We start from the raw sequence: 15,208 nt of genomic DNA, 5'->3' as shown, positions 1-15,208 counted from the left end.
AGAAAGAATGAGGAGAAGATTAGTTTTCATTCATCCTTGTGTTTCAAAATTGTTTAGAAGAAAACTAATCACGACATTTAAATCAAGTTCTAGCAAACGTAAAAGAATTCTATTTATTGTGTGACTAATTTTATTAATCTTAGAGTATCTAAATCAGTTTCATAGGAAATAGGCCAATTAAAACAGTACTGACACTGCCTCTGCAAAGGTCTCCTGCAGCATGACCCCTAAGTCATTTATTTCAGGCTATTTCAGTTCAAGGCTCAGTCATATGTTTGAATTCATGAGTCTTACAAAATAAAAGGCTCTAGTAGCCTTCACTTCAACAGCAAAGCGCTAGTAAAACTCAAATTTTAGTCTCATTAATTATTATAGATAAGGAGATTCAGTTTAATCCCCAGCCACAGCCAAAAAGGGGAACAATAGAACAGCAAAGTGACAATGCAGTCATATGTTTCTAAGAGGATGTCCTACCCCAAAGGTGGGGGATAGACTGCAATAATCCCATCCCTAGGTGCAAAACCTCAAACAGTAGTGAAAGGATCCATATTCAAAGGGAACAACACCAATTCCTATTCAGGAATGGGCAAATATTGAAAGGTAATTAGATTAAGTGTTTAATCTGAGCATCAAACAGAAGAGAGATGTCTAAAATCATCCCTTAGCTATGGCAGTTGATTAAAGGCAGATTAGTAGCTTTAGCTCCTTAACTGAGTGAGAAAATAAGAGTCAGGAGGTAAATACATCAAAATTGCTTCAAAAGAAAACATTTAAAATCAGGGTCTAACTCCACACACCTTACACAGGCAACTTTGTGAAGTTAACAGCAGTTTCATCTGAGTGAAATGTACATTCTCTGGCCACTAACACCTCTCATGAACCAATGTAGTATAAAAAACATTCACAGAAGAATTGCTCAGTGACAATCTTGACAATGTTCATTTAAATAATTGATTTAACTTGCAAGCCCCCGACTACTCTTTCAGCATTTTAAAAATTAATTGTCAGAGGAATGAAACTTCTTAGATACTCCAGAATGTAGGTTTCAGTCTTCAATATACAGGACGGTAAAGTGTAGCTCCATCTACAGTGAGTGAATCTCCACTTGAAGCCAAGATGTTTTGTGGAAAAAGCCTTTGCAGCAAAAGGTCTCTCCTTAAGCAACCTTAAAATGTTAGCCAACATAAATATCAATAGCTGGTCACACAGACCACTATTTAAACAAGAATTGCATTTCTTCCAGTTATAATTAGAATAATTTGTATCTGTTACCATAGCTATTTTGTAATCTTAATGCTATATAAAATGAGGAATTTAAAATAGCAATGATTTTCCTACATTCATTCCAAGCACAAAACTTGGCAGGTTCACTGTTATATAGTTTGCCTTTTGATGTTAAAATGTATCTAGGAGCAAGGTTTTAAAATTGTTTATGCAAAGAATCTTCTGCTAAGACACTTTAGTGTTTTTCTCTTCACACTGCTGGCCGCAGTTTTTGAACATGCCAGAAGGGATATCATTTATGCTTCTATGTTCTTTTTCTCCTCTTCCCAGGGCTACAAGACTTTTGTTATATCCTAAACACCCAAAGTCACCTGATTTTCAGGATTACATAAGTCCTTTCTGTACTTATATTATCCAAGTAACTTAAGCCAGATTGATCATATGCAATTTCAAATAGAGAGGGGGGAAAATGGTCTCTGCAATACAGGATTAAAGTCTAAACAATCGAAGTTCAGATTCACAAGCAATTAACAACAGTGAAGAACTATAAGAACAGTATTAGTTAACAGGACTACCAAATAGTAGCAAGTTTGTTTTCAGTTGACACTGTAGATATATAAAATGTTAGAGGATAAAAGAAAGATCAAAGTTTGTCACCTCTATAATATTAACCAATTTTATGTAGCCAGTGTATAGGTAGATACCTTTATAATTGCATTTGATGTTAGCTAAGATACCGGCTGTTCCAGTATTATTTAGAAGTTTCTGGTCAAGTGAACAAAAAAGGGAAAGTAAAACGATGGAGATTTTCACAGAAGGCTGATTGACTTTTTGTTGGAAGCTATTTCCAGTAAAGGACGGAGTCTTCATTAGGGTTACTGGATCAATGAAGTATGGCTAGTCTAATACACAACACTCTATAGTTAAATGGTAGACACATGAAATATGTGAAAAAGGAGAAGTGGAAAGAATGCAGTTTATTAGACCAACTCTGATGCTGCTTTCCAGATGACATTGGAGAAAAAATGTGCATACTTTTTGAATATTTGAACAATTAAAGGGGTATATATCCATAAATATAGACTAACCTGTAAGAATAAAGATTAATAAGTGCATACAGTTCTATCAATATATACAGAATATATATTTTTTAGAAAGTATTATCTGCTTTGAGCTTTGAAGAGCTTCTCATTGGCTTGGCAATCCTCATCTAAATGGAATCACATTCCAGTACTGATGTCATAATATTTCTTATACTGAATAATATTATGTCATCCTGATCACACTTCCTTGAATTGTTGAGCTGAACCTCCTGTTAATTTAAGTAGAGCAGGACTGCACACTTAGGTTTACCACTAAATATTGGTAAGTTAATTTTACAGTACCAGCCTTATGCCACTTTCCGGAAGTCTTAATCAGACATTTGGATTTCTTTCATTCATTTTTACAAACTCCAAAGGATACATAAGGCAGTATTTTCAAGTTAACATAAACATTTCATATAGCATTATATGACCCTGCTTTATTGCTGTGTAAAATTTGTTAGTATTTAACAGGTCATAGAATCTGAATACCAAGCTGCTTAATTATCTTCTTTCTTCAGCTACTCAGCAAAATACCAAATACCTATCATAGCACAGAAGTACTCTGCAAAGGAATTTTAACCACTCACTCACCATCACAGGACTACAGAAGTCTTTTATTATCTTATTTACATCCTATTGTTTATACCTTGCCATGGCAGAGAATTATCAATACTTTTGCACAAGTATTAAGGAAATATTTTCATATATAGTTACTGAAAAAAATATGGCCGAAGTCCTCAAATGGTAGGAAATTATACAAATCCTTCGAATTCTTTAGATAAAAGACATTGATCTCTAGTCCCCAAAAGGAGGCTCAATTTTTTTTTGTAGAATTGCTCAAATTAACATCCATCATATAGTCACTACCAGTAAGAGATTGTCTTTGGGGAAATGTTGCCCACTGTGAAAATATCAGGATAAATATAAACTTAACTTTAGAAATTCTTATAAGCCACCTGGAATGTGGTTAAGAAATTCTACCATATAAAAACCTAGGGTGTGTACATTAAAATAAAATTTTACCAAAAAAATCTGCAAGTGAATGGATTTTCAACTGAACTATTGTAGCCTCTCCTTCTCTTTATATAAATGTTTGTTATTTTGGCATAGGCAGGTGCTGCAAGATTCTCTCCAACAAGAGTTTAATCACATCAGGCTTAACATGTTTCAGTTCTTGGGCAGGTTTTTATTTCACAAATGAGGTCATATTGAAAAGTGCATTAAACAAACAGATTTTCTTAAAATGCTTGTTACAACACAGTTCTGAAACTCCAGAAGTAAGACTCAAGAAGTTTTAGATTAAATGGATTAACCAAAGTTGAAAGGTAGAACCAGCTCTTCAGCACAAGCTTGGAGCAAACTTTGTTTTTTTCCTGGTCTCCCTATAAGACAAAACATTGCCATGTGGAAACTCTTAGCAGTGGCGCAAGCAGGGACACAAATTGCAAAGGTGGAAATGTGTTTGGGCCAGATGAAGAATAAGTAATTTGTACTTCTGTCTGCTGAGAATGACACATACTACAGTTCTTATTCAGACTATTACAGCTCTATTCAGAAAAAAACAACTAGCTTCTCATTCTCATGAATACTACAAAAATGTTATCTTAAAACATATTTTTCTGCATTAGTGACACCTATTAATGTTATATTCTTATTTTTTTTTTTACCTTTGCAAAATTTATTTACTGAATCCAGGTAGCCTAAGCTCTAGTGAAAATAAATAATTACATGCATATATGCATATATCCACATACACACATAGGCATTCTTCAAACAAAGCAATTTGCAGGAATGCCACAAAAACCCCATCTGTTTCAAGAAATCAACCACGTAGATCTTGTAGGGGGAATGGACTAAATGATCTTTAGAGTTCCCTTCCAACCCAAGACACTCTATGACTCTATGATTTTAATTATTATAAAACTAAGATACTTTTAATGGAAATCATCATTAAATAATATGATTCGGTATTTTGTGCATTGTAATATATTACTGAACTAGTTTTAGGTGAAGTATTTATAGAAAACAATCAATTTAATAAGTGTGTCCTTTTTTAGTTTTTCATTGTTTGAGTATTCACAGACAGTATTGTTTATAGATACAGAGAATTCATTTGCTCACTTGTCACAGCAGATGTATTTGAAATTGCAGTCCATCTGACAGAAGATATGGTTGCATCAGGGTCTAAAGCGCAAGGGTTTAAATGAATATACACTGACAATATTGAACAAATTGGTGGGAACTTTGTTAAAAAATTGAAAATATGGGTCCAGAAACTACTGAAGTCTACACTGAATTTTCAAATAACTTTCTGTATCTTCAGCAGCCGAGTACTATTAACTTAAATGGGGGCCTCTGAGAAAGAACTTTTCAAAAGACTGTAAAAAATCAGCAAATAGAGGAAAACTGGATGTCTATATTATATCTTATTTTAAGAAAGATGGGGAAACCTTTTAGCAGGGCCTGTAGCAATACAACAAGGGGTAATGGTTTTAAACTGAAAGAGGGTACATTTAGACAAGATATCAAAAATAAATCTTTTACAATGAGGGTGGTGAAACACTGGAACAGGTTACCCAGAGAGGTGGCAAATGTCAGGTTGGATGGGGCTCTGAGCAACCTGATCTAGTGGGAGATGTCCCTGCTCATGGCACGGGGTTGGACTACATGACCTTTAAAAGTTCCTTCCAACCAAAACCATTCTATGATTCTATGATCTTAACATTATAGCTTTTCGTAAGATTTTATATTATATAATGCAATTTAAATAATTATACTTACATCAGAATAAATTCGTGTTCCAATTACACGAGCATAGTGTGGATTTGCCTGCATACAGTTGTGAGGACAATACACCCTGAAGTATCAACAAGAAATCACATGCAGTTAGGAATAATTATATGACAGTATTACTATATCATATTCAACATCAGCATAACTGATTATAAATCAATTTAATGATGAATACGCATGGGTCCATACTGATACGTAAAGGCTCTCAGTTTTTGAGGCTTTGACAATACAGGTGAAAGGATTGCTGATGTAAGTTGTAGTTCATAATAAAGTGCTTGAAAGTATACTTCAACAGGTCTGGTCTTCTTCCCTTTGGATAAGCACACGGTGTTCTTGTTCAATGTATCTGAGGCCAGTAGAAAAGCCAGTGAGAAGAGAGACTGTTCACCCTTTGATTATTGTCTAAAGCATCCTGAACAAACTGTGCAGTTGAACACCTTCTCAGGAAGGCAGATCTGCTATGATGCTGACAACCTGGTGATGCAAGCCTATTCAGCAACTTATAATGAGAGTGAACCCTTGGTATCTGTGGCTAAAATGCAAAACTCTGCAAAGTAATGAGATTCCTAGCTGATCCTAGGAGATCGCAAAGTTACCGAAATGTGTTTACTCAACTGCATTTTGTTAGCGTTTGAGAAAAACTTTTTGTGATTCATGCCTACTATAGCTCCAAAATGCACAGGAAAGCCATGTGGGAAGCTAACAGTACTATAGAGGGTGTTAAGCATCTGGTCGGGTAATTGTAATACGCTACAAGGAAGAAATGTCAGTCAGCTCTAGGTCTGCTTTGAGCCCTTTCATTTAAACAATCAGTCATCCCCTAAAGGCTTTGGAGCCACTTTATGTGGGGCAGCTCTGGGATGCTATCCACACTTCAATCGATACTCGGCATGTCACACCACGTGGGCACACTATAGTCTTACCAGATGGGTAACTGAAACAGGAGGATGCAGCTAGGAAACATATTTTTATCTGAGGGAAGCATGATGTCAAGAGGCCTTCTGAAGACCTGCTGATTTATGGTTAGGGCATGTGAAGGAAAAATGAGGTTCTGCAATCAATGCCATTTCTGATTACTACTTCCAACTCCTCAGACTGCATTTTCAGAACTGAGAGCATGCACAGAACCTTTAATGAGTTACTGATGTTGTGAAGTTCCTTAAGTTGATGCATCAGATTTAATCAGACATTTTAACTCTATTTTTATTTTTAAATTTTCTTAAAGACAGACCTCTTAATGAAGCTAGTTTTAGTTTTCAATAATGAAGAAAGAAAAAGATGGAATTCTGAAATTGTACCCATCCATTCCTGCATTCCACTCCTTCACTTACTTCTCCACCTCTTCCAGCTAGAAAGCCAGGAGTTATAGCCAAACACCAAACAAGTCCATGGACTCAAGTGCTACATGAAGGCATATTTTCCTAGCAGTTCTGGCTTTGTACTTGCTTCCTGTATTGGCTGTAGGATTGCTATGAAAGTAATCCTGTGGATATCTCCAGCTTAGTTTGTGGTAAAACATGCTACACTGTATTTACCTTTGACTCATCTATGGTTTTAAGAACTGTTACCACTTTCCTTCCTCAAAATATTGCAGCACAAGCTCCTTTCGAAGAGTTAAAACACCAGCTTCAAAGAAATGGCATGCATATTTAAAGCTGTTAACTGACCTGCAGATCAGACCTTACTTTAACCTTATGTGTTTCATTTTTTTTGCCAACGTATTTGCTCACTCTGTCCTTCAGAACTCCCCAACAAGTTGATAAGCTCTCTGATGACTATTGGTATCATATCATTTTATTGTATCTGTTTTTCAGGCAAATAAACTGAAATAAAGTATATTTTAGTGCATTTTGTCTGAAGTCCAAAGCTATTACAGTGGACTATGAAAAATAAAAATTCATCTTTCTTCACAGTCTTTTAGTCTAAACAACAATGACTTCACTAAGATTTGCCAAGGGACCTGAGTAAGATCTTTATGGGCAAAAGGAAGTTAAATTCTCCTAATAAAAAAGCCTGTAGATTGTCTTTACCTACTTGGACTTCTACTCAGGCCAAGGACTAATACAGCAGTAAAACATTTCTGACTTCATTTCTGTGGCTAATTTTGTCACCTTTATCATAGAAAATAATTTTTTGTAACTCACTGAAAATATGGCAGCACTTTAATAAAACTCACAAGAATTTTACCTTGGACAGTGTGAGGCCGGTTTTTGAAATGGGCATAGTTGTTCCACTGTTGTTTCACAGGTGATAGCTTGAACTGAAGAAAGCAAAACAGAAAAAAATAAACGTGTGCTATTTTGAAAAAATGTAACTCAATATAGTACTGAGTTTATAAGAAATAAATGCTAACCTGTTACTTTAGAGACAGTGAAGGAGTTAGCAGATTGATATTTTCTGAAGAAGAAATAATAGAAATAGTCAGTAAATAGCATATCTTGGTTATTTCCTTTAGCTAGAAGAATTTTTATTAGAGAATCTAGAAATAAACCCAAGACATCACCCCAAAACCATTTTTATTCACTGCATTCCCACTTCCCAGTTGTGAATCTACTTACTGCAATGACACATTTACTTTCTACTACCAGTGAATCTGTTTGAAAATCAGAAATGCATGTTAAAATCTTTCTGTAATTTAATTTGCTAAGAGAATAAGTGTGCTGGGAACAAATTATGCAATCTATTTGTCCCTCAAAATGCAGCCAGCAAATTCTGTGGTCACACAGAAGGATCTATCTACTAGAAGAGATCATTCACTTCCCCCTAAAGGTTTGTTCCTACAAACAGCTCCAATGCTGAAGTGTTTCTCCTGGCAGCCATTTTGAAAAATTTAATTAAATTTTACTTTTGGTTCTTGTGTCTATGTTAAACTATCACCAGTACCTTTAAAAAAACAGTATAACATGTGAAAGTCTGTTTTCTCAGTAATGGTTTGGCACTCAGATGTATTAGTTTACTTGTTACATATAGTCAGTTATACACATTCTGTTGTTATATTTCAACCACTGAAAACTTCTATTTTACTCCTCTTTATCTCCTATTTTACTTCTCTTTTAAGTCATTGGATATGCAATTCTAGTATTTTTCACTCTGTAACTAAGAAGCTGATGATGCTTTTGGTACCCATAAGGTTAATTATTATTTTAAAACAACAACCAAACAATAAAATTATTTCCTATTCACCTATGGAGCAAACAACTCCTGTGTTCTGCATAGCACTGCAATTTGTACTCAGAAGCTGATTGCTTGCATTAGTTTATTTAGTTGTATGGCCCACCAATTTCACATTTGCTCATACTGGATTCCAATTTGCTTTCATAGAGTTAGCTCATACTTCTGTTGTCCTAGCATTGTCAAACACTAGTGGGGAATAGCTCACTGTATTCCATTGTTGATTTGCTTGCTGAGATATTGCTAAAAATGGTATTCTATCCTATGAAAATGCAACAGTTGAAGAAACATCTGTATCAGCAATCCTGATTATAAATCAAAGGGGATGAAGATTAGGAAGTTTGCTGTGTGTTGCACTGACATTGCCTTTTCTGTCCTTCTGTTTTGAAATATGTACTAGAGGTGAGATCAATTTCATTTCATTTATTCATTGAATAGATACATAGTTTATGCAAAGCTCCATCTAGAGATATTGGTTAGAGTCAGGTAGCTGCGAGGTATCCCCAGCCTCATTGATAGGCCTTTTCAAGGTTGAAAGTTTAGTAAATCGTCTCTATTTATCCCAAAGCCTTTGGTTTAGTGACTGACTTAGGAAGCAGATGCCTAATCACAGTACTTCATAAATTCACCCTAAAAGGTCATGTCCTAAATACTACAGGACATTAAAGAATATTTATGTCATTTGTGTGCACACATTGTGGCAGTTTAGTGAAATATAGACAGGAAAGTATAGGTTTGCTCCTTTAGCGGCCTTTTATCTTTAAGGCATCTATTTTTTTTACAAAAACTGAATCACAAAACCAAAACAGCCCTTACTGTTTAGCAATGATAAAAATTATCCATGCCCACAGCAAAGAAAACCAAGTGTTAATACCTCATTCTGAGTTCCAATTTTCAGAGGACAAGTGCTAAACACATCTGAAGCCTAGACACTCATAGTTTTGTCTCAGATGGCACAAACACATACAGATTTCAAGTGATAGGAAATAAATTCCTTCTAGTTTGAAGATTTTCTACAGTTCTAACTATTCCTAGATTTGTGAGAAAGCGGGTCCTAATACGTTAGTATTAATATAAACAAGATTTACTTCTCACTTTGTCTCAAAGCATTTAAAAAAGAGGTATTTGTCTGTATCTTCATTTTTAGGGGAGGTAACTTAAACCACAGCCAGATCACAGGATGACCCAAAGAAACAGATGGATATTGATGCCTTAAGTGCTACTGAGGTAGCCAAAATTATAGGCCACTGAATTTAGTCTACCTGGTCAGTGGTTTCTCTCTATCCTGGATTAGGTAAATCTGTTGAAAAGAGAAATTGACAGGTGTCATAGCATGTGACATTTGTTTGCACAGCACAGAGCGAGAGCACAACCTATAACCTCTACCTGTCTCCTTAATCTCCTTACCCTTGGGTTCACACCTGAGCCAAATGTATCACCCAGCAAAATTCTGCTTTCTATGTTCAGTATTGCTCATACATCAACTGTTACACGCATACTACTATTAGACATAGACTAACTATAGACAGAAATAGGGACAGCAGTGTATATCTCTGCAGAACAAATTAAGATATAGTGAAGTTTAATTTGCAAATACTAACAGTATCTTAGATTCGCAAATAATATTACTGATGTTGTCCTATCCTTGTATAACTACATAAACAACCAGGTATTCTCCAGTTTTACACACTGTATTTCTGGTTCTGCTTTTAGCATGTCAGCAAGAACTTGGACCTGTGTTCACATACCAGTCTCAAGGCAAGCACCTGAGCACTGCAGTACACCTCCAAATGATGCTTCCACAGTATGCAACATTTATTATTCCATCACGGGCCAATGCAGAAATTGTGCGCAAAATAACATATGAAAATTGTGGAATACTGATGAAACTATCGAACATATAGGAAGAGGTGTATTTGCTACTTGGTTTATACTGTTCCTACAGACAATGCATGAGAGTCACTTCCAAACACAAACTTCTAAGATTATTGCCTTGTTAGCTGTAATAGATTACCACATTCATAGGCCAACCCTGGAAATAGTACTAGCTTTGTCCAAAAGATGTAAAAGAATCTACTTCAGAGCTTGTGTACACTAGTTTTCTACAATAAATATATATATTTACAAATTAATTAATTGAATACTCCAAACGTTGAGATTACTTAACTACAAATACAACATTACTGCCCAAGTGATTTTGTAAATACTTTCACCTACTTTTACACCTTGATTGCATCACTTTTCTGTCCACCATTAAACACTGGCTAGAGTTTCAGAATGGATACAATACCTGAATATCCACATGCCTTATTATAGCATTTTCATATTCTTTACGATAAAAAGTATGAAAAAAAAATGTTATTACTGTCATATATTTTGCATGAAAAATTTTCAGTATATTTGAAGAAAACTTACCCAATTGATTGAATGCCATTTCTATAAGACTTGATAAAGTAATTTTTCCTTCCTTGCCTAGTGACATCAACCCAACCACCTTCATTGTCTAGGATGCCATAATGTATGGCAGCTTTACAAATACTGGATTGCTGAAAGCAAAGTATGAAAATCAGTTCAATGTCAGACAAAGCCACTCTTTTACATTGTAATTCAATATACAAAAGTCCGGTTTTAATTACAATGTGTCATTAAAAACTTGGTAGATATTCTATTAAGACTGATGTATAGGTTTTGTTTCAAATGAATAAAACACAACTTTACCTTACTCAGAGATAAACTATACTGATTTACAGCACACTTGTTCACAGTAGCTCTTATTTTCTATATGGTTTTTCAGTTCTACAGAGTAGAACTGCATATATTTTCAGCTAGCTCTAAGCAAGAAGGCCTCACTTACAGAAACAATTTTTGTAAGTGTACCCCAAAATTGCTGTATTTCTCCTTAAATCACACCTTCACGTATTTACATGCAAGTATGTGGACACAAAAATTCTACTGTGCATGTGTAAGAAGCGTGAAGTACATTTGGACAGTACATGCAGAACAGCGGATGCAAACTTAGATTCTGATACTATCCTACACTTCTGGTACAGGCTTTTACTTTTGATGAATACTGATTTCTTCAAAATGCATTCTTAGTACAATTTTAACTAGTACTTCAACAGAAAAGACACCTAATTGAACATGCTACTGGTACAAAATCTAATTTAAAAATTTTTACCATTTCATAATGTACACTTCCAATAACTTTGGCTTTGCTATCCAAACAGCCAGCAGGACATTCATACCTAATAAAATAAAATAAAACTTTGTCTCAAATCCTGGGATTACAAAAAGGGAAAATATTCCAGACAACATACAAATATAGCCTTTTAGAATAATCTCAGAATGACAAGTTTAATATTTAGCATACCTGTTGCAAGTTGTTCCTTTGCACTGATCTCTTAGCCTTACTTCACATGAAACAATCTGAGCTAAAGCAAGCAAAAAGCAATTTCACTGCAACGAATTTGATACTATATAATTCAAATTTGTTGATCACTTGCAAATCAGGTAAATTCCTTACACATTTGCTGCGTGCTTATTACTTCATTTTTCTCACTGTCATCAGTGTCTGTGGAGCCTGAAGGTGAATGAGTTCTTGGCCGGCTTTGCGACGTTGCATCCTGGGCTTTGGATCGCTGCCGTTCAATCTCATTGGTTTCCTCTTCTGGTTCATGAGGAGAATAAGGCCTTTCTGAATCCTCTGTTTCAGAAAATGGGAAAAAAAAACCTCTCAGGCAAAAATACATAAATCGGTGTTTGTGGAATGTAAATCCCTTACCATATTTTGCTAACATGGCTGCGTTCTCCTAAATGGTGGATGATTACAAGCAAGAAAGCAAAGCAAACTTTCCTCTGCTTACTAAGTTGAAAACCTCAGGCTTAGTTATTTTGAATAATCTCAACTATGTTTCTGATGCTGAAAAAAGTTATTTTTTTTTTTCACAAGCAGCACAACTGAGGTATGAAAATGCTCTTAACATTCCTGTTTCAGTGCTTTCTTTATGCCACCAGAAAAACAAAAAAACAAATGTGATATTTCTGTTACACATTAGAAAATTTTTGCCAAGTTCATAGCAGATACTTGTAATTAAAGAAGTTGATTTCATAAAAACATACACGTCAAAATGAGGCCCTTCTATTAGTACATAATTAAATAATTTTTAAGTACTCACTCAATCTACATTTCTTACTCAAATAAGAACCATAAGGAAGGCAGTTGGAGACACTTGTGCAGCATTTAGGGTCCATATGAATTATCAAAAGTTATTAACAAAAATTTCTAAATTACTTATATAGAGAGCAAAACAAAAAGAAACAGCAGCTTCATAATATTCTGTGTTTCAATGCTATAAAATATGAATAGCATTACAAGAAATTATAGAAGTTAATTATCATCCTAGGTGACATTTTGTTTAACTACAAATGTCTTCTAGTCTCATTTTTTATTTTTCTTTTAGTAATCACAGAATCACAGAATGGTTTGAATTGGAAGGGACCTTAGAGATCATCTAGTTGCAAACCCCCTGCATGGGCAGGGACACCTCCCACTAGATCAGGTTGTTCAGAGCCCCATCCAACCTGGCCTTGAACAATTCCAGGGATGGGACTTCCACAACTTCCCTGGGCAACCTGTTCCAATGTCTTACCACCCTCACAGGAAATAATTTCTTCCTAATGCCTAACCTACATCTACCATCTGCCAGTTTTAATCCTTTACCCTTTGTCCTTCACACTATATGCCTTTGTAAAAAGTCCCTACCAAGCTTTCTTGTAGGCCCCCTTCAGATACTGGAAGGCTGCTATGAGGTCTCCCCAGAGCCTTCTCTTTTCCAGGCTGAATGCACATGGCTATGTCACCAAGATAAGAATTTTCCCTGTAAACAAATGACCGTATAGACTTCCACTACAGTTACAGAGAGGCATACAAAAAGCACACAGCAACAGTCTACATCTTGCGTACTGAAAACCTTCAATCAGCACTTGAATGAGCAGGAGCTCAGTTCACCACTCTCTCTGGTGAAGATCGGCTTCACATATGGTAAGTACATGATGTCATTCACCATAGCAAAATAGGTCTCTACCAGGTCTTTGGGTACATGCACAATATATTCTATTCCTCTATGTTAATGCATAGCGAAGAACAAAAGCAAAAGAAAGGTTACATTTCACTGCCCGTTTGTAGTTGTACTGTTGAAAAAGTACATACCTCTGTAGCAAAGATTTTCTCTGCAACCTCCTCCAAAACTAGGAGGACATGCGGAACAAGGACGGCCGGGCTTATAAGGAGCATGACCCCACCAGTTACCCCTTTACACACACACACAAAAAAATAATCAAAATTAGCTAAACAAGCCTTAATAAATGAGTATTTTAACATTAAACAGCATTTAATATGTAAATAAATAAGTGATGAAAAACAGAACTTAGCCCATAACATTGTTTTTATACACCAAATGCAAGTTCATGAAGCAAAAAATCTGAAGTATTGCAGTAAATGGCTGTAAGATCTTTTTAGATTGGCATAGCACCATAAGACTAAATTTCTCAATTACATGAGAACAATCTCTGCTCTCCTAAATGGATTATTATATAGAATTTGATCTTAACCATGGGCTTCATGTCACACATTCCTTAAAATCACAAAGGAGAGGTACACTTATTTTTCAGGCAAATATCACACTACAACAAAATCTCTGATGTTGCATGCTAAAAAACAGGCCAGAAAACTGAAGCTCTATAAAATCACAAGAGTATTTGTGCAGCCAAAGGCTGTTTTGGGAACAATGCTTTACTTTGTAATAGTACAAAAAATAGAAAGCCCAGACTGATTTCCTTTCAGATTATTTCCTGGATTATTATAAACTACCTTGCCCACTTAACGTATTACTGGGTGTCAGGCTACTTACTTAGGAGAATAATTGCATACAAGATAGACTGCTTTTGGCCAGATCTGTCCCCAGATGTTCATGTTATGACACAAATTAATTGCACAGCCAATTCTGCTACTTGTAGCCCAAACAACCTATGGAAAAGGAAAGAGAAAGGCATGTGAAAATCAAAGATGATTAACGTATAATCAAAACTATCTCCAATCTTCAACACATAAAACTCGACTCAGAAAAGTGATGTTCCTTTCTGTTATAAATAGGTTGAAGTAATCTAATTACAACTGTCAAAATGTCATTCAGTTATATCCTTATTAGAAAGAAAAGCTTTACCTTGATATAAAATATCTGGCTCTAATTTTATACTAATAGTTTAAGCATTTATTTGAAAGCATAGCAAAGTATGTACAAAACATGATCAGAAGAACTGATTCTCAAAATTAGAATAATTGTGAGATAAAAGAAGCTAGCTAGGTTCCTGTGCCCTGCAGTTCTTGGCACAATCTAAGGACTCAGAGGGGTTTAGATTAGTCAGACAGAGAATAGGTATTTGTCAGCAGAGAAAGGAGAAAACAGAAATGATAAAACTATTCACACAAAAGCTCATGCACTGAAAAAAATCAAATAATGGATTTTACATGTATATTCTTTCATGTCATTGCAATCCTAGGTGGTTTTTCTCCTTTAGTCATCTATTGAAACAATTTTCATTATAGATGTCAGAATAATCTGAATGACAAAAACTGGAACATTCAAATTAAACAAATATGACAGGTGCTAAACTTGTATTAATTCAAGATAAGCTCACTCTGTAGTTTCAAAAGGATTTAGAAGTTGAAAGAAATAGGTACTGTGAGGAATTAGTACCACAAAGAACTAAATATATTTATCATGATCCCTAGGCCTATGCATCACATATAATAGATAACTGTAATTCTAGGTATTTTTACAGAAATGGTAAATAAGAATATGGAGGCAATTCTTTCTTAAAATTAGATACAGCTGAAAATGGTGCCAGTAAACAAACCAAATAAATGTTAAAAATTC

The 15,208-nt window shown here is 35.1% G+C and overlaps 1 protein-coding gene across 6 annotated transcripts in view; it reads right to left on the bottom strand.

The window, feature by feature from the left end:
* Nucleotides 1-15,208, bottom strand: part of CRISPLD1 (cysteine rich secretory protein LCCL domain containing 1) — a 44,276-nt gene that overhangs the window by 3,552 nt on the left and 25,516 nt on the right. For 5 of the 6 annotated variants that reach the window (XM_051610451.1, XM_051610452.1, XM_051610454.1 and 2 more), the window contains 9 exons: nucleotides 14,183-14,298; nucleotides 13,483-13,583; nucleotides 11,797-11,976; nucleotides 11,644-11,704; nucleotides 11,452-11,518; nucleotides 10,689-10,819; nucleotides 7,456-7,499; nucleotides 7,290-7,362; nucleotides 5,091-5,166 (listed from right to left, as the gene is read on the bottom strand). In XM_051610451.1, coding sequence (XP_051466411.1) covers nucleotides 5,091-5,166; nucleotides 7,290-7,362; nucleotides 7,456-7,499; nucleotides 10,689-10,819; nucleotides 11,452-11,518; nucleotides 11,644-11,704; nucleotides 11,797-11,976; nucleotides 13,483-13,583; nucleotides 14,183-14,298 — 849 coding nt within the window. Of the gene's footprint in view, nucleotides 1-3; nucleotides 4,494-5,090; nucleotides 5,167-7,289; nucleotides 7,363-7,455; nucleotides 7,500-10,688; nucleotides 10,820-11,451; nucleotides 11,519-11,643; nucleotides 11,705-11,796; nucleotides 11,977-13,482; nucleotides 13,584-14,182; nucleotides 14,299-15,208 lie in introns of those variants that run through there. The other variant, XM_051610453.1, reaches the window with a different exon arrangement.

This window comes from Apus apus, chromosome 2, assembly GCF_020740795.1.
Source record: "Apus apus isolate bApuApu2 chromosome 2, bApuApu2.pri.cur, whole genome shotgun sequence".
Lineage (NCBI taxonomy): Eukaryota > Metazoa > Chordata > Aves > Apodiformes > Apodidae > Apus > Apus apus.
This window is presented reverse-complemented; position numbering and strand designations above follow the sequence as displayed.